Source organism: Lissotriton helveticus, chromosome 7 (assembly GCF_964261635.1).
Source record: "Lissotriton helveticus chromosome 7, aLisHel1.1, whole genome shotgun sequence".
In the NCBI taxonomy this organism is placed as follows: Eukaryota; Metazoa; Chordata; class Amphibia; order Caudata; family Salamandridae; genus Lissotriton; species Lissotriton helveticus.
Window position 1 is genome coordinate 675,159,555 of NC_136068.1, and position 19,894 is coordinate 675,179,448.

Below are 19,894 nucleotides of genomic sequence, written 5' to 3' on the forward strand. Positions count from 1 at the left end.
TGCTCTATACGGCTCGGTCATTCCAAATGCCGTCGGATTAGGATTGGGATGTTCCTAATGCCTAACTCACATAGTACTTGGTGGGTTGGAAACCTTTCAGAGATGTTGGACGGAGCAAAGGCCATTAGGAGGCCTTCCTAACTGCATCGGAATCAGGCCCTTAGACTCCAATAGTTTACATCAGTGATTCCTAAACTTTTTTGACCCGTGGCTCCCTTGACCTAATTGGCAGTTGGCCGTGGCTCCCCCATTTTTTTGTACTGGTGGGCAGGTGGGTGGGGATGTAAGCCCGACCTCGGGAGTACATTCTGTTGTCTTCCTTGAATTAATTGAGATGCAATGAAGGTATTTAATCATATTTGTAACAAAATAAAAAGATAACAAGGGGAAAAACAAACTTTTGTTTTATGTGCTGATACGTTTTCTCTCATCGAGAATGTAAATCCGGCGTGAACTCAGGCGTGGGAAGCTGTATTGAAGCCAGTGACCATACTGATGTTTCAGTAATATTTGAATGTATTCCCCTTTCAGGGACCATCTGAGAGTTCTACTGGGATTGGTCTAGAATAGATTAGAAAAATGACGAATGCCCTGTCTGTAAACGCACATTTGAAGATGTTTTTTTTAAAAAGACATGTTTTTTAATTTCATTACAAATGCATATTCCCTATTGAATATATGGAATATGCATTTACAATGACATTTTTTTTAAAAGTGTATTTTGTTTAAAAAACATCTTCAAATGTGCGTTTAAAGACAGGGCCATCGTCATTTTTCTAATCTATTCTAGACCAAACCCTGTAGAACTCTTGGTTAATCTGAAGTCAAATTCCACCAAGTTAAGACGGAGCCACTCTGTGTTATCATTGCATACTGGAGGAAAAATGCACCCAACGGGCAAACACGCATGCCGAAATTCATTTAATACATTCCTGTCAACCCTCTGCCCCTGCCTGCCAGAACCCTGCCCGCGGATGTCTCCCCCGTCTCTTGTTTTATGTCTTGTGGCTGGCCCTGCGCTAGGAGTGCCCGTTCTGCCCATGCTTGCTCCCTTTGTGACCTCTCCTGCCCCCTCTACCCATGTCTGTCCCCTTCGTGTCTTGAGACTGTCACTTCTTTCCATGCCTGCTTCCTTCGTGTCCTCTGACTGTGTCTTCTATCTATGCTGCTCCATTTGTGTCCTCAGACTACCCTTCTCTCCATGCCTGCTCCCTTCGCGCACTCAGTCTGCTCCTAGTGTCTATGCCTTCTTCAGTCGTACCCTCAGACTACCCTTCTGTCCATGCCTGCCCCCATTCCCCCTGACTACCCCTTCTGTCTGTGCCTGCCCCCATACCCCTGACTGCCCCCTCTGTCCATATCTGCCCCCGCGCCCTCAGACTGACCCTTCTGTTCATGCCTGCTTTCTTCGTGACCTTAGACTACACTGTCTGTCCATGCCTGCTCCATACGTGCCCTCAGACTGCCCCTTCTTGCCATGCCTCTTTTTTTTTTGCCCTCAGACTACCCTTCGGTCCGTGCCTCCGAGCATTGTAGCTATGAAAGTTGCCTCATCTTGTTTAGCGCCATCACGAACTGTGCAGTGGGGGCAAATATTTGAGCAGGAAAGCACAGCAGCTGAATTTAAATCAGCACTAATAATTATTTCAGACTCAAAAAATTAAAACGCCATGCATCTGGAACATTCAAAAGTTAATAATGTGCCCACCAATATTATTAATTTAAAGCGGCAGATTTTCCACGATTATGCAGGTGTCATTTCTACATTTCTAGCACTGCGGCTGCAATTTCCCACATCGTGCCGCGGCACCCCTGGAAACTCATAACGGCGCACCGGAGTGCTGCGGCACATAGGTTGGGAACCTCAGGTTTACATAATATTGGTTGAACAGATTTTATAGCAGTAATTGTTTATTTTTTATACTTAATATTATTGGTTTTTATTTTTAGCTTAATTTAAATGTTTGTAGTTTTTTATAAATGTGTTTTTTGGTTTTTTCATATTTTTTTAAGGAAACAAGATTTTTGCAGGTTTCCCCCCAGTTTTTGCCTCTATTTTGGGCTACTAGCTGCTGCTTTTTGACTCTGAGAGTGCACTGAGGTTTGCTAATCAGACCTCAGTGTCAGTGTTCTAACCCCTTTCAACATGTATGTCAAATTGACTACCCCCAATTGGCAGATACTGGCTTACTTATACGTCCCTAGTATATGGCACCTAGGGCATGTAAAGTAGAGTGCCCACCTAGGGCTGCAGCACTGATTGTGCTACCCTGAACGTTACAAAATGGCCCCCAGCCTGCCACTGCAGACTGGAAGGGCAGTTTTAACACTGCTAGTTCAACTTTGACATTCAAACCAATAGAAAAGCCCCCAGTTGCCTCAACAATAAATGTAAGTCTCCCCTAAAGAAAGCCTGTCAAGCCTTAAGGCAGGGAGCTGTATGTTGTTAAGTAGGGCATGTATTTTACATATGTATCCTGACAGCAACACTTCCAAATTGTTGTTATGCCGTTGGAGAGTTAGTAGCATCAGTGGCTAACCCAGAGTTACCGACTGACCGCTCAGCCCAGCTAACTTCTGAATGGGACTACTGAAATGGGTACTGTAAGGTATCAAATCAATTGTGGCATTAAACCCGACTTGAGACCCAAGTCGAATATAATGTCATTATTAGAGAAATGCAACTTTTAGAAAGTTGCCACTCTGTGACCCAGTTTGTTCAGTGGCCTCATATGGTCAATGGCCACCAGAAAGCTTTCTGCCCACCTAGGGAGTCGTATGAATCACTACCCATCTTAGGAGCAATAGCAGCCTGCTACAGGGTGAAGTGTTACCTCCCCTTCACAGGAAGGTTCACGGTGTGAGAGGTGAGGCACAGCAGTCAAGAGTGGCTGATTCCGGAGCGCAGGGCTCGTGGTTCGATCCCCTGCACTGACAGCATCTCAGCTCAGCATCATGTGACTCTGGGCAATGGCTCACTTAATCTCCCCGATGGCCTCCAGCACCTTGAAGCCTTAAGAGGTGATATGTTTGTGCTTTAAAAATATCGATTATGAAATATGGATTAGGGTGTTAGCCCAAAAGGTGAGCTTCAAAGGCGAAGCTGCTTTTGGTGTGCAAAGAGCGATCAGGACTCCTAAGGGCCTGTCCTTTGTTCAGGTTGACAGGCTGGCGATGGGAAGGGAGAGGGGAGACCAGTGCCCAAACCGTTTTCCTGTGGACATGTAGCTCTCAGGTAGCCACTCCTCTAGGGTCTGTTAGTGACTTTATGGGTGAGTGAGTTGTGTCTGAATGGCTGTATGAGTGAGTGACTAAGTGTGTAAGTGGCTGTATGGGTGACTGAGTGGCTACTTGAGTAGGTGTTTGGTCAAGTGAGTTGGTGTGTGAGGGGCCGTATTGCAGACTATGGGGAAGATTTACAATAACTAGCGCATCTCTGCATATTAGCAGAGATGCACCAGATATTTTGCGTCATGAAAAAATAGCCTTGCGCCACCATGGACACACAGCATTTACAATGCAGCGCACCATGGCACAAGGATGTAAAGATGTGTGACACATCTTCTGATGTAAAGGCAGCGCATTGCTGGAGTCGTGTCGCAAGCACGACACAACTCCAGCAATGGTTAAGAATGCCTATTTCTAAAATGCTGCATCACTCCTTACACCTGCTTCAAAGCAGGCGTAAGGTTTTGACGCAGTGGCGTCGTAAAAGTGACTCCGTGAAATCTTGTAGATTTCACCTCATCAATTTTACAAGGCTTTCCTACGTCGGAACGCCCACCCTGTATAAATTATACCTGACGCAGGTATAATGTAGCGCAGGGCTTTACAACGTGACGCATCTCACTAGATGTGCCACGTTGTAAATATATTGCATAGTGGTGCATTGTTTTTGATGCCGCTGCGTCACAGAAGTGACACAACAGTGCCATAAAGATGTCACAAGGGGCTTGTAAATCTGACGTTGAGTGTCTGTGTGAATGGCTGTATGGATCAGTGAGTGGATGTGTGAATGTTTTTATGGATGTGTGAATGGGTATGTAAGTGGTTGTGTGCTGCGTGAGTGAGTGTGTGAGTGTTTGTATGGGTGAGTGAGTGACGGTGTTGAGAGGCTGTATGAGTGAGTAGATATGTCAGTGACTGTGTAGGTAAAACAGTGAGTTTGTGAGTAGCTGTATGGGTAAGTGTGTAGCTATGAGACTAGCTGTACGGGTGAGTGACTGGTTGTATTTGTGACTGAATGGGTCTGTGGGCGCCACTATGAAGGAGTGAGTGGGTGTGTGAGTACAGGTATGGGTCTGTGAATGAGTAAGTGAGTGGTTATGTAGGGGTGTGAGTGGTTTTGTGGATGATATCATCAGTGATGTGATCATGTCAGTGACCATGAGGTCATAAGGAATGCATTGCGAGGGCGTAAGTTATTGGTAGCTCCGGTAACTATAACTGCTGAATTTCACTGATTCTGTACGAGTTAAATTTAAGTCTAACTATAACGTCCTTATAACCTTAGGTTTTTTCACCGTTTTAGGTCTTGCCTCAGTCAAGCATTGTGGAAGGGAAGCATGAAACTGATATCTGGATGTATGTTCAAACGTCATTAACAGAAAGATCGTCTGATGTGACCAAAATATATTTTCCAGGAGCCAGCCATAACCCAATCAAACTTGAGCTTGTTTCAATATGTACTGTTATGCCCTAACTGACAGGCCAGGTCCCTTTCAAGAGGGAGCAGTGCACAGGCAACCTCAGATGGATGTCAGCCGACAGATAGTCAGAATGGCACTAAAAAAGTACTCGATATCAAGGATCAATGCGAAAACGATAACTAGAATGTTGTCAAGAATTGACTCTATGTGTCAAAAATGGAGCAATCGTACGGTATGAATAACCAGAACGTCATTTTCTTATCCCTAAAAAATAGGCTGTCTATATTCCAGAGGTACCAGAAAACTGTCAATAATGAGCATAACATGACAGATATGGGTCATTAATGAGCCATGGACAGCGAGAATGTTGCAAAGAATACCTACAATAAGGCAAACATGGCCATAGTTATACCAGGGATAGACAAGATATAGTTATCACAGTATTACAACATCACTATTGGCCTTGCCCGTTAACTTAATTTGTCAAACACACACAAAGAGGTGAATACACACGCACACATGCACACACAAGGGACACGCTGTCTGACCCCACTCCCAAATACCTTCCAATAGTCATCCCGACTTGCCTGCTTCACCACTAAGCAATCCCTTCTTCCTGGCTCTACATCATTGTCCTCCAGGACAGACATCTACATAGGAGGAATCTGGTAGGGGGGACCTGCGATGCCACATGGTGCTGGGAATCCCAAGGGCTCAGGGAGACGTAGACATGTAGTCAGGACACCTCTTCTTTCTGAGCCCTGAGGAGGCCTATAAACATTTAGCGAGACTGATTTTAAAAGGGAGGGAATAAGAGTGCAGGGTTTGGCTGGGTTTAGTCAGGGACTGGTCCAGGCAGGCAAAGGTCAGGGTAATCATGTCTGCAGGAAGCAATAGCTGCTTTGGGCTCTATGCCTCACAGATTTCCCTCCCCCTCTCATTGGCTGACACCAGCGATGCCGTTCCAGGGGAGCCATAGTCCTTTGGGTTGCTTTCAGCTATCAGACTCAAGACAAGATACTTTATTCTGTGAGGGGGTCAGATCTGGTAAAATGTAATTGTTTTTCAGGAGGCACATTAACCATCCATACTATTTGATGCAAATATGAAAATACACAAAACATAGATTTCTTTACATTTCTTCAGCAAAAGCGTTAACCTTCAGAATGATCTCACCATTATTATTATTCCCTGAGATTTACTGGGCACACACAGATCTCTGGAGCAGGTGCCTTAACCTCATAAGATATTTTAAAATACACACTTTGCAACCATTTAAGAAGAACAGATCGACTACCATGCTTCTCCTTGTTGCCAGTTGTTGCCATTATTTTTTGTGGCAGGGTTAAAAAAAATACAATGTATTACTTGACGCCCAGATGTTGTGTCGATGTTGTGCTACATTTTTGGCACAACCCCGACGCAAAATCTCATTTGTTAAATACCATGATGCACCTAAATGTAATCATGATATACCTGATAAACATATGTGTGAGGTCTTAATACCCGATGTCACTTCTTGTGATGGCACTACCAATTAGGTCACTTCCAGTGATGCCACGTGCGCTTTCACGTGCCATGACGCCATGCGCTGTCTGGAATGCGCCCTCATGTCACTTGCATACGGCTTAACTTGGTTAGTCGCCCCACTTCTGTTTTTTACGACTTGTGCTCTGGTAGGACAGGATCTCAGATACAGTATGACATAGGAATCACACAGTTAAACTAAATGGTCTTTGAGAACTATAGCCTTTAAAATGAATGACTTAAATAAAATATCAGTAAGGGATGAGAGTTATAATGAAGAACAACTAAGGACATCAGAAGGTTCTCGCACCTTCTGGGGACAACGTATGTAAAATAGCTAACACAGAGACCTGATGTTATTCTATAAAGTGCAGACCCTAAGCAATCTTTAAGTCTCAGTTCCTGAACGACTGCCATGTTTCCCAAAAAGCAAATGTGCAAGACATAGTGCTAAAAATCCGAACATAGTTGAAAGTAAACAGTTTAAATCTGCTTTACATGTGATCACTCCGAATTTGGCAGCTATGCTTCGTGTGTAAGAACTGCAGCAACGTGAAAATGCCTACGATTATAAGGTACAACCTCGAGCAAAAGTGACAGCTACATCAATAAAAATATGTTTTAAAAAAAGAAAATCGATTCTGTCTCATGACATTATATATGTATGTGATTGAACATCCCTGGAAATAGCGTGCTACAAATTGTTAAACATAAAAAGTCTTCCTTCATCTCATGCGCATTGCCTTCAGAAACTTGTTGATTTTCAAACAACTTCACTTTGTATGTTGTGACTTCCAGTTCTGTGTATCCCAAAAGAATGGGCGTGAAACTGCCACCGTGCAAAGCAATGTTGCCTAAAAAACAGTATTGTCTAGAGGTGGCAAATAATCGTATTCTTAGCATTTTAGTATTTGCACTTTATTTTTTTCATTGCTACGACAGGACTATGTGTTCCAGAATGTAAAGAAACAAGAACAGGTATGCAGTAACCACTCACAAAGTAAATGTGACTACCTGATATCCCTAAATGCTCCTCAATAACACACGAAGTAATGCAACGCATACTGCTTTACAAAGCCTCTGGACTTTAGTAATGTTTAAACAAATGCAGAAGAGCAGAATATCAGATCACAGATGACAACATACACACGGAATGCACAGCAAAAATAAATGTGTACTGGAGTAAGCAGTCAGACTCCTAACACATTTTTACTTCGCTCCCAACAAAAATACACCACATTTTACCACAACTAGCAAATGGCGATTGCTTCACTGATCCACATCCATAACTGCATAGGGTGCATGTGTACAAATAAAGGCCTTCCCTCGATTTTATCCTCGATTCTTTTGACACTTCAATGACCCTTAACACGCCCAGAAATTCGAGTTTGTCAATTTGGAGGAGAATTGGTCCACCCCAGGAGCTGCCTTTTCACCAACAAGCTCCCCAAGCAAAACATGTGTTTCTGACAAATCATTTACTTGCGTAACCTCTGGCATAGCTCCCACTGCTGTCCTTCACAACCACAGTTCTCCAAAGTGTTGCGCTACACGTCACAATCACATCATATACTATTGTAATGGATCCATCTGATGTAATATTGATCAATCTCGTTCCTCCAGTCTTCAAATGACCATGCCCTGGTCCCAGTACCAGGCAGCATGTACGACGAGTGATCGCGAGATCAGAGATCCTCGTTTCCCTCCACATGCCCATACTTCTGTCAGAGGCTGAAACTCTTTTCCTGCTCTAACAAAGACAAAGCACTCCTGAATGAGAGGCATGCAGTACTGATGCTTATTGAGTAACTCCTTCCATATCTAGCTTCAATGACATTCCCATCAAGCCTAGGAGGAAGACACACTCTATCATCTCAGGTCTTCTCCTATTTCCTCTGATGCAACTTATTTCTCTGTATTAGAGGTGAGAACCAAAATATGCTGATCCACAGATCTCCTCTTATGGCTTCTCAATGTTCTGTGGAAAGAGTGCATATTACAAACCCCCTGCTAGTTCTTGCCTGATCTGTGTTCAAGAGTAAAGTTGTAAACTTGAACCATGGCACACCCAATTAACGCAGCACCACAACACATAGACATTAAGGCAGGGCCAATAATTTTGCGTCCTCTTTGGTAAATTCCACAAAAATGCCTCCCCACTTGGAAGAAAGCAACTCAGTGCAGTCCTCATGGTTGAAAGGCAGGTTATATATATGTATTTATTCGATCAGGAGTACGAACATTTACATAGTAAAAATTCATACCCTTAAAAACAGTAAAATATTTCATTTCATTGCATGATAAAAGAATGATTTAAAAAGCGAGCTATCACATGCCTCAAGCAATATTAATATTTTTCAAAAGTTCAAAAATTTGTAAAAGTAATTAAGAAGAGACAATTTCCACATTCCAGAAAATTAAATTTGTAAAATTCCATAATTCTGTTCCCCGGTGTCCGATTTGAGACCCCTCAACATGGTGGCATACATAATCAAATTAAATTCACAGAGACCTTATTGATCATTTTTGACCTCTTCCACCAAGCAAAGAGCAAATATCTTGAGATTGTAAATACTAGCCACCTTGTGGTATTCGTCTTAAAAATGCGTAAAGCATCAACATTGCATGTAAAAGATAATAGACGACAGACAGGAATTAACCAGTTTTTCCGAAGGTCAGTAAAAGATGGACAGAAAAAAAACAAGCATTTGTAATGCAATAGGTCTCGCATTAGGAAAGTGTGAGCAATTGGTATTGTAAATGACAATTTTTTTAAATACGTGTTGGCTTTGAAAATATATAAATTAATAGCATTGTTATTCACAAAGCCAATAGCTTACACTTTCCTAATTCGAGTCCTATTGGCTATGGCAATGCTTGTTGGTAGCAAGCAAGGACAGTGCTGTTGTGGTGCTGAGTGATGATGTGGTTGGGATGAGTGATGTGGTGGTGTATTAGAGTGATGTGGTGGTGTCCCAGAGTGATGTGGTGGTGTCCCAGAGTGATGTGGTGGTGTCCCCGAGTGATGTGGTGGTGTCCCCGAGTGATGTGGTGGTGTCCCTGAGTGATGTAGTGGTGTCCCTGAATGATGTGGTGGTGCCCCTGAGTGATGTGGTGGTGTCCCTGAGTGATGTGGTGGTGTCCCTGAGTGATGTGGTGGTGTTCCTGAGTGATGTGGTTGTGTCCCTGAGTGGAGCCCCTGAGTGATGTGGTGGTATCCCTGAGTGATGTGGTTGTGCCCATGAGTGATGTGGTGGTGTCCCCGAGTGATGTGGTGGTGTCCCGAGTGAAGTCGTGGTGTCCTCGAGTGATGTGGTGGTGTCCCTGAGTGATGTGGTGGTGTCCCTGAGTGATGTGGTGGTGTTCCTGAGTGATGTGGTGGTGTCCCTGAGTGATGTGGTGGTGTCCCTGAGTGATGTGGTGGTGTCCTCGAGTGATGTGGTGGTGTTCCTGAGTGATCTGGTGGTGTCCCTGAGTGATGTGGTGGTGTCCCTGAGTGATGTGGTGGTGTTCCTGAGTGGTGTGGTGGAGTCCCTGAGTGATGTGGTAGTGCCCCTGAGTGATGTGGTGGTGTCCCTGAGTGATGTGGTGGTGTCCCTGAGTGCTGTGGTGGTGTCCCCGAGTGATGTGGTGGTGTCCCCAAGTGATGTGGTGGTGTCACCGAGTGCTGTGGTGGTGTCCCCGAGTGATGTGGTGGTGTCCCTGAGTGATGTGATGGTGTCCCTGAGTGATGTGGTGGTGTCCCTGAGTGATGTGGTGGTGTCCCTGAGTGATGTGGTGGTGTCCCTGAGTGATGTGGTGGTGTCCCTGAGTGTTGTGGTGCTGCTCCTGAGTGATGTGGTGTGTGAGGGTAAGGGTGGGTGGGGGTGTGAGGGGGTGAGGGTGAGTGAGGGTGAGAGGATTGTGAGGGGAGGGGTGTGAGGGTGTGAGGGTGAGTGATGGTGTGTGAGGGTGTGTGAGGGTGTGGGGGTGAGTGAGGGTGTGTGAGGGTGTGTGAGGGTGTGTGAGGGTGAGGGGGTGTGAGGGTAAGGGAGGGTGACGGGGGTGAGGGTGATGGGGGTGACGGTGTGTGAGGGTGAGGGTATGTGAGGGTGAGGGTGTGTTAGGGTGAGGGTGAGGGGGTGTGAGGGTGAGGAGGTGTGAGGGTCCAAAGTAAATGGTGGCAGGGCAGACATCATAAGACAGAGAGAGGAGACTGTGTGGTGACTGCGTTGGTCAGTCTCAGAATTAGGAGAGGCAGAGTCAGCACAGTCTGCGAGGGGTCTATGTGTCTAGAGGCAAAGCATAGCGGATGTAGCTTTGCAGCTAACAAGTGGAGTGTTTTGAAGCTGGGTGTCCCTAGAGAGATGGCAACACAGCAACAGCATTTGAGGAGCAAGGCTGCTGTAAACAAGCCCGGTAGGCTTTCACTTTCGTCCAGAAACAAGCTCTCGGCATTGCTGAGGCGGGGGGGGGGGGGAGCGGCAGCCTTTGAAGTTTGATGCCAAGGTACAGACAATGGTGGTGTGTTATGTGGCTGGATCTGTGCACGTGCATAGATCACATGAACTGTATGCGATCCGCAGCCGTTTTGGTAGACTTTTCTTTTCCCCTTACTATAATCTCGCCGGAGTAATGCACAAGCGCATTGGCTCAGGCGAGACCTACAAATTATCTAGAGTCTCAGGTACGAAATGACAGGTCGGGCAAATAGATGTTACAGATGCATTTTCCCAGGAGTGTCTCCTAGAATTAAGGGGAAGAACTCCGTAACTAAATTGAATGTACAGAGCTTTTGCCTGGGGAGGTTCGATGTCATCCATAAACATTTCAAAACCAAACCATCCTTTTATATTTATAAAACTAGAAGTTCAAGTACCATGTGCAATACCATCAATACTTTCGGTATCCATGTACTCCCATAACCTTTTTTTAAGGAGAGGGACCATTTGTTTTGTTATAGACCCCGGATCCTCCCACAGTGGCCCCAGCCCTAGTTTGAAAAACCATTCCTTGATCTTTCTGAACCACACCAGGTGGCCTGTTTGTTTTTGTAGTGTCAGTAGCTCTTCCATGGCCTCCTTCACCGAAACCTGTGTGTTACTGGTTCAGATCCTTTCCCAAAACAAGAGAGCCTTAAGAATGGCAAAGTTGTTAATAGGTTTAAGACCAAGGTCAAGCCTTAACAGGAAGTGGGGAGTGTTCACGGGTAGATTAAGAATCACCCCAATAAATGTATTCTCAGCAAGGACTAAATCCTTGAGATTCTCCAGTCCCCATAGCTCAGCCCCATACAGGGCTGCTCCTAGACCTTTAGCCCTATGAAGTTCCAAAATTGGGGAGAGAGGTCGATATGGAGACGCTCTAGCCTTCCCAGCTATTGCGCAGTCGGCATACTGGAGAGTCAAAGTACTCTTTTCGATTCGGGGTGTCCAAATCAGCCTATCACTAATTTGTACTCCCAGGTAGTCAAATGCCTTAACCTGCTCCATGGTTTGCAAGCCCAGAGTCAATTTACCCATTTTGGATATATGGGGGTTAAACCTCATATATGTAGTCTTAGAACAATTAATTTCTAATCCTCTGTCCTTACAGGCTTTATCAAATTTGTTCAAAATATTCTGAATCCCCTTTGGCATCCTAGCAATGAGTAACATATCATCTGCAAAAAGCAGAGAGGGCACAGGACTGCCCGCTAATTTTGGGGGGTCACCTCCACAATCATAGAACTCTCCTATTAACCCGTTTATGTACAGGGTAATTAATGTTGGAGCGAGAACACATCCCTGGCATACTCCCTTACAAACAGAAATATCATTTGAAAGACTGCCATCAAGATTCCACCTGACCTTTGCATAGGTGTCATGGTGCAGGCGGATCAACATTTTAAGTAGATATGGTGAGAGTCCCAGATCTCTTAGGGCTGACCAGAGTTGAGTATGCTGTATTGAGTCCAAACCCATTTCAGGTCCACAAACACAACATCCAAGTGACCTCCTCTAATGGTCACTTCCTTCCACATTAGCTGAAGAAATCTAAAAACTTGATCTATAGTCCTTGTGGAGGCCCTAAATCCTGCCTGAGATTTGATCAAATATTATTCTCCTCAATCCAATTTTGAATCCTGGTTAAAATAATTTTACAAAAGATTTTTCCCGAGACGTCTATAAGGCTAATGGGCCTATAATTTGCGGGAAACCCTTTGTCTCCCTTTTTGTATAGTGGAATAATTTCAGCGCCTCGCCAGGACACCTGGATTTCACCACCACACAAGATAGCATTAAAAACATTTGTAGCAGTGATCCCTATATTTTAGGCCCTGCTTTGTACATGTCTCCTGGAAGATTATCTAAGCCCGGGGCTTTCTCATTCTGTAGAGAATTAATAGCTGTAATAGTTTCCTCTATTGTAATAGCAGTCTCATCAGTTAATGTATGGTCTGAATAATTCAACTGTAAACCTAAATAAGGGGCAACCCGATTGCCTGCATAAAGATGCTTAAACTACTCCTCCCAAACATGAGGCTGTATATGGAAATCTGTTTCAATTTTCTGTTTAGATGACCCTTTCTACAGGAGATGCCAGAATAATCGGCTGTCCTTCTGCTTTGATGCTTCTACGAGTGAGCGCCAATTTCCTGACTCACAATCCCATTTTGCCTTGTCTTGTGCCAATTTATACAGCTTCCTACTATTTATAATATCTATGCGAGATTTTTCCTTTACAGCCACAATTAAATCATCCTTAGCTTTTTTGCAAACCTCATTATACCACGCGGCGGTACTCCGTGAGAATGAATTTTGGTTGCACTATTTATAAAAAAATGGTCTTAGTGTACAAGTCAATTGCTGGAATGTGGCCATAATATCATCTGCGTTAGCAACAGTATTACTCATGTTGGGGAGAATCTGCACAACCTCAGAATATATTTTAGGGAGAATATTTGGATCAGCCAGTATTTGTGGCCATTTTACTCTTTTATAAGAGTGGTGGTGATAACAGAATTGATGGTGATAACAGGGACAGTTTTATGCCCGAACTGTCCATATAAGAGTACTAGGCCAGACCGCGTAAGTGCCAGAGCATTATGGTTGCTATCCTCCCGAATTAGTACGACTATATCTTTGACGTTTGGCCAAAGATCAAGATCAACCAAAATATAGTCAATCCTGGTTTTAGCTTCTATGGCATGCTTCTATGTCTGAAAGTGTCTGACCATTGCAGGCTCGAACCCCGTGGGTAACGCTGAATGATAAAACCTGTTGCCCCACCCTTGCACACTTCTTAATAGGTTTAATCTGAAGCTTATCAATCCCTCTGGCTTTGTTTCTATCATATATTAGCTCTTGTATATAGTCAACCGGATCAAATGGTGAATTAAAGTCACCCGCTACTATGAGTTGATAATTCCCCTTTGTTGAGTCAAGTTAATTTGTTAATGTGATTATTGTGTCAGATAACTTGTGAGGACTACTAAAGAGATTGTAAATGTTAAAAAGCCTAAAATGGATATTTCCTTTCAGGGAAGTCAGTTCTACCCAAGTATTTCCTCTGAACCTAGTTCCAGCACCTTGGTTTTACATGCTAATGTATTCTTAACCCAGAATTATAAACCACCGGCTGGGCAGCCAACTGAAGACTACCTAGCTTTTACACTGAAAGTAGTGAACCAGACCCTGTGTACCTGCTCAAACGCCCAGGTGTTCTGGAACAAGCATAGATGGAAATCACCCTCTAGCTTACACCACTACAGGGTCAATTAACTTAGACTTCATGCCTGCAATGTTTCAGGATAAGATTTTCAAATCCTGGATTTCTAACATGGGCTCCTGAGCACCTTATCCTAAAGTGATTTTTGCTCTCTCATAATCTAGTTGTTGAAACGTATGGCAATGCTTAATTATTGGGCCACAGTGTACAATTTCATTACCAGTATTGATTTTGATAAACTCTTCGAACTGAATAGCAGATGGTTCCTCAGATATCATTTGTGAGTTGGTAGTTACAATGGGTAGTCAATCTTGAGAATCCAGGTAAGTCAAAGGTTGGAATCTATTTCTCAGTTCCAAAAAGGGGAACTCCTGTCTCGCAATAGGCTTCTTAATGAGTGACTTAATAACTGGTACATTTTCGGCCGGCACATTCAAAGTGCCTTTAAAAAATAGTGGAACAATGTCAATCCCTAATCTTGTCCTCTGGATTAATGGATTCTTCCCCCAGCTAAGAAACTGTCCCGCTAGCATTGAGGATCTACAATTTATGATGATACAATCTCCTGCTATGGACTTACGTAACGGGCCAACCCAGCTTATCCGTCTTAGAAACAGGTTGTCACTATAGTTGGTATTTGAAAAATTTGTATTCTGTGTTAACCAGTGGCAGACTTTGTTTTTCAACTGTTTCAGAGATTCTTTTTGATTTCCCTGTAACGGGGACATTAGGTAGGATTGCCACATAGGGGCAACACTCTGGGGGAAGATGTAGTGTCACCTTATCGTCTTGATCAAGCAGACCATTTTGATTCAACATTTCAGGAAGTGTTTGTTGACTGCAATCAATTAAGTTCCCAGTGGGAGTTAAATTGGAGGGGATAGGCCCGATGTGACTAGGGGGCAACCTTACATTCCCCAGGTGACTACAGCGTAAGGGCCCTATCTGTTTATGTGGTACTGCCCTAGTATCATTCCTATTAGTTCCAGTATTTAAGGTACAAGTTGGTAAATCTACATTTCTGCTACAAAGCCCCTCACCAGAATTTGAGCCCCCATGAAAATCAGCCCCCCTTCAAATATTTTCGTTATTACCCCTGCCCCAGATAATATATCAGCAACTGATTTATGAATTAGTTCCCCGCTAGACTCCAATTTGTCAAGTTTAGCCAGGATAGGCAGAAAGTTTTTGTCAATAGTTTTTTCTATGCATGATATTAGTGTTACAATAGTTTGTGGGTGTAATTCCTCAGAGTGGAGAGGCGAATTAGTGTTAGAGCCAATCATAAGAGATGGTCTTTTCAATGTGTCAGCAATAGCTTCCGGGGCTAAATCCTGGATCTTTTTCCTGGATCTAGTCCGTACACCCATGAAGGCTCCAAATGTTTTACCCTTTTTTTCCTTTTAGCTGGGCTTTCATGCACTGGAGTTGCCGTAGGTAAAGAAAAAGGGCACTGAACAGGGGATGAAACAGCTAGACTTCTATTGAGTACATGATTGTTCTGACTGGGGTCACTTGTTGGAAGAGCTTGTGCAGTAGCCTCAGTAATAGGGCCAGTAATAAGACCACCGAACCCCCTTCCACTGACAAACGTTGCTCTGCAACCTGAATCTCCTTGTCCATGGCTTTGGCGACCCGTAGGAGGAAGCAGTCGAGTGTAGAGTTTGGAGATGGTTTTGGAGTGACCGCTTCCCCCCCGTCGATTTTAGTTTAGCCGCCATTCCAAATAAGGGGTATTACAAATGTAAATCAGACTCACTCATGCAAGAAGGCTCTAATCAGGCTGCCCCTTGTTGTACAACAAATATTGAAGTCAGTTAGGTGTCTGGATCCAGGAACCAAGAGACCGGGCCCAGCCCAGCCTCTTCTGGGCTCTGACGGGCAAGGACGGGCCATCCCTTGGCCTGGGCACTGCGCGTGCATGTCCCTAGCTGTAGGAGCCCGCATTGGTTTATATCTTGTGCCTCCTGGCACTGGGTGTAACGCTATCTACACGGTGCAGCCTGGGGCTCTGAGTCCTGGCCCCCGGCAGGAAAGCAGGCATAGAGAGGTGCTATTGGATGGCCCTTGTTGTAAACTTGAACCATGGCACATCCAAATAGGCACCACAACACATAGACATTAAGGAAGGACCAATTATTTTACCTCCTCTGTCAAAGTACCAACAGTGTTAAAGTTACTGACTTCCAACAACAATGCACATAAGGCTAGCAGGTTTTTAGAGTTATGCTGCCTCAAACAGGTGGAAGAACTCCACAAAGCTGCCAGATATGGTTTTATGAGGTGGCTAACTGGACTTATTGACCTAAACTAGGTTGGAGGTAAATTCCACCAAAATGCCTCCCCACTTGGAAGAAAGTAACTTAGTGCAGTCCTCATGGTTGAAAGGCAGGTTATGTTACGCACAGAGCTGTGGAAGAAATGCGGAGCTGCGCACAGGCATTTGATTTACATGTATTTGTTTATGTTTTTTCTAATTTCCTATTCTCTTCTCTCTTCCACAGCTCTTGTGAAGGAAAGAACGCAGATATCCAACAGAGCCTGGGTGAGGAATTTTAATCAATGGACCAGCTTGTGACTGCACTCTAGATTTTAGAGGAACTATTTAATTGGGTTATCAGCTTTTTTTTTTGCTAAATAGAACTTCTTACAGAGGCCATGATCTCTCTCTTTGTAACACTGATCCTGCTGTCCGTAACTGCCCAGAGGGTAGCATGTTTCTCCCTACAAGGCTGCCAAGTGCAAGGAGTCTGGGGAAAGGACATGAAGGTTCTCTGCTATCTCGTGGGCTTGTCAAGAGTTCCCTGGTCTCTACCTGTAATGGTGGTGAACTTGGATCTCTCCCAGAACAGGTTCTCCGACCTTCAGGCGATTGACTTCCATAACCTGAGCCGACTCCAGGTGCTGAATGTTTCCCAGAACAAGATCAGCACCATTGATAGTCAAACTTTCTCCAACCAAGGCCGACTGGAACTATTGAACCTCACCAAAAATAGGCTAACTGACCTCTCCAGCAACATGTTTACTGGGCTGAGCAGCCTCACCACCCTTCTGCTCAGCCACAATAGCATCACCAACATTGAGCCACATGCCCTTTCAAGCATGAAAAATCTAAGAATGATTGATTTGGCATCCAACAAGTTGCAGACCCTGGATTCAATGCATGCGGTGTTCATGCTGAGGACCTTAGAGAGGTTACAGATCAGCGGCAATGGTTTACATAATTTTTCAACTAAAGATTTGAGAGGCACCCTCATGAACCTCACAAATCTAGACATTTCAAGAAATCCGCTCTCTGAAATTGACATGACCAGCAATGTTTTCCAGAATCTCCTCTCGTTGGATACCTCATACGTTGGTTGGGGTCATTCTATCACATGGTTTTTTAAAGATCCCTGTTTCTTAAAAGCACTAAAGAATTTAATGCTTAGTGGTGTTAATATGAAGCCTGCAGAGTTGTCCGGTCTTATCCAAGGCCTTTCTTGCTCTTCTCTGGAGAACATTCAACTCAATTATTTAAACTTGACAGATTCCGACAATCTAGTGGAACAGATCTGCTCTTTCCATCCAAATCTTACGTTTCTGCAACTGCGAGGCAACAACTTCACAGGGCTGAAGGAAGATGTCTTTAAAAACTGCACTTCTCTAACACATTTGGATTTGTCCATGAACAATTTCCAGGAGGTAAGCAAATTGACTTTTAAACACCTACATTTTCTGCAGGTCCTGTCCCTGGCATATAACAAGCTCTTTATTGTGTCAGATGACATTGTACAAATGCCATCTTTACAAATGTTGGACCTTAGCTACAATAATATTGAAGACATTTTCATGAATCAATCTGCGTCTGCCAGTAAACTGACACATCTCAGCCTTGTCGGTAACCAAATAATAAAACTATTCAGTTCTTCTCAATTTCAAGCACTTGGCAGATTGGTGGAATTACAAATTGGTAAAAATGTACTCTTAGAAATCTCTGCACCTTTCTCTCCAGCTTTAGTGATGCTAAAATCACTTGAACTAAGGAAAAATAAACTCACTGCCATCAAGAAATACACCTTTGTAAACTTGTTTGCCCTGCAGACTCTTAATCTAGTGGCGAACCAGATAGAATCAATAGAAGCAGGAGCTTTTGATGGCCTCAGTAATTTAGAAACTCTAATAATTGCCGGTAACAACATTGGCAGTCCATTATTAGAAAAAGGGATCTTCAATGGATTAACCTCCCTCAAAGAACTGCAAATTTTTAGCAATTACATATCCTATGCTTCAACAGAAAAACTTAAAAGACCTCCTTTTCTTCAGCTGAAGTCATTACAAATATTCACTTTTAACAGTCAAGCCCACACAGGGCTACTTCATTTACCGGCAAATTTCTTTGAAGGATTGATATCTGTCAAGAGGATTCATGCAGGCAACTTGGCTATAACCACTCTGGACCCAACCACTTTTACTTACACCCCTAAACTCAAAGAACTAGACCTGAGCAATAACCTTCTCAACACAATTGATCCAACTGTGTTCCAGCCAGTGACAAACCTAAGTCAACTGCATATTAGTAGAACTGTGCTTCAATCCCTGGATTTTGTACTCCATGTAAATTTTTCTGAAATGTTTCTTTTACGTGCAGTGGGAAATCAACTGCAAGTTATCAAAGATCAGCACATAAAGGCTCTACCATTCCTCAATTTCTTAGATATCAGGCAGAACCCCTTCACCTGTGATTGCAATAACAAGGACTTCCTGAATTGGTCCCTCAACGATCTGAAAACCCAAGTGCTGCATTTCTACGAATACACCTGTGCATATCCACCCGGATCCAAGGGAGAGCCCCTACACAAATTCGAAACCAAGTGGTGCCCACGCTATGAGTTTATCCTCTTCATAAGCACATCAGGGGGAACTATACTGGTGATGGCTTGCTGCACAATCCATCACTTGTTCAGGTGGCAGGTGGCCTATGCTTATTACCTCTTACTTGCTTTTCTCTACGATAAGAAACAAAAGAGAAAATTGGATTCAAAATATACCTATGATGCATTTATTTCATATAACAGGCATGATGAAGAGTGGGTGATGAGAGATCTTCTTCCAACACTTGAAGAACAATACCAGTGGAAGCTATGCCTCCATCACCGAGATTTTCAGCCAGGGAAGCCAATTTTGGACAACATTGTGGAGAACATCTATGCAAGTCGCAAGACCATCTGTGTCATCAGTGAACACTACTTGGGGAGTGAGTGGTGCTCCAGTGAGATGCAGGTGGCCAGCTTCCGCCTTTTTGATGAACGTAAGGATGTCCTTATTCTGATTTTCCTAGAAGAAATACCCAGAGAGAGGCTGTCACCATATCATAGGATGAGAAAGCTGGTCAAAAGAAAGACCTACCTCCGTTGGCCACAGAAGCAGGAAGAGGTACACTTATTCTGGCACAAAGTCAATATGGCCTTAAAAACACTGGACGACGGAGGAGAAAATAACCCAATTTTGCGTGGGACTATTCCAGATGACTACTAATAGGCCCATTAGCCAAAATCTGCTGAAAATATCAGTTCCTTAATTATGAACAAGCAAGAAAAATATGAAGGATCAATTCTATTTGACAAGGGCCTTTCCACACTTCCATTATGGAGCAATATCTTTCTTAGTGAAGAGCCAGTAACATTTATGATTTCTTTAATCTAAATAAATAATGTTATTACACACCAACCAGATCAGTATATTGTGTCAATAGGTATTTTATTTGAATTTGTGTAAAACAAGGTGAAACGTAGACTTATTTACATAGTGAAATCTTGCCTTTTTCCCTCAGGGTTGGGATCATAGGCACCAATTCTCCCATCCCTAGAACAACTGTTTTGCTAGGCAGAAGCCATCCCACCAGCAACTGATCTCTCTTCCGTGCCACACGATCCTTAGCAGTATGGAAGACCGCAATGAGGCCCTGAAATGAAAGGCCAACAACATGCCTACTGCCACCTTGCAGCCCCCACTAACTTTGGTTTGGGTTGGGGCTTTTTAACTAACTT

The 19,894-nt window shown here is 43.7% G+C and overlaps 1 protein-coding gene across 1 annotated transcript in view; it reads left to right on the forward strand.

Moving 5' to 3' along the window:
- LOC144766967 (uncharacterized) overlaps positions 1–19,579 on the forward strand; it is a 58,325-nt gene extending 38,746 nt beyond the window's left edge. The window contains exon 2 of the mRNA XM_078650648.1: positions 16,370–19,579. Within this exon, the coding sequence (XP_078506774.1) occupies positions 16,524–19,382 (2,859 nt within the window). The 5' untranslated portion in view covers positions 16,370–16,523 and the 3' untranslated portion in view covers positions 19,383–19,579. The remainder of the gene's footprint in view (positions 1–16,369) is intronic.
- Positions 19,580–19,894: the final 315 nt, after the last annotated feature.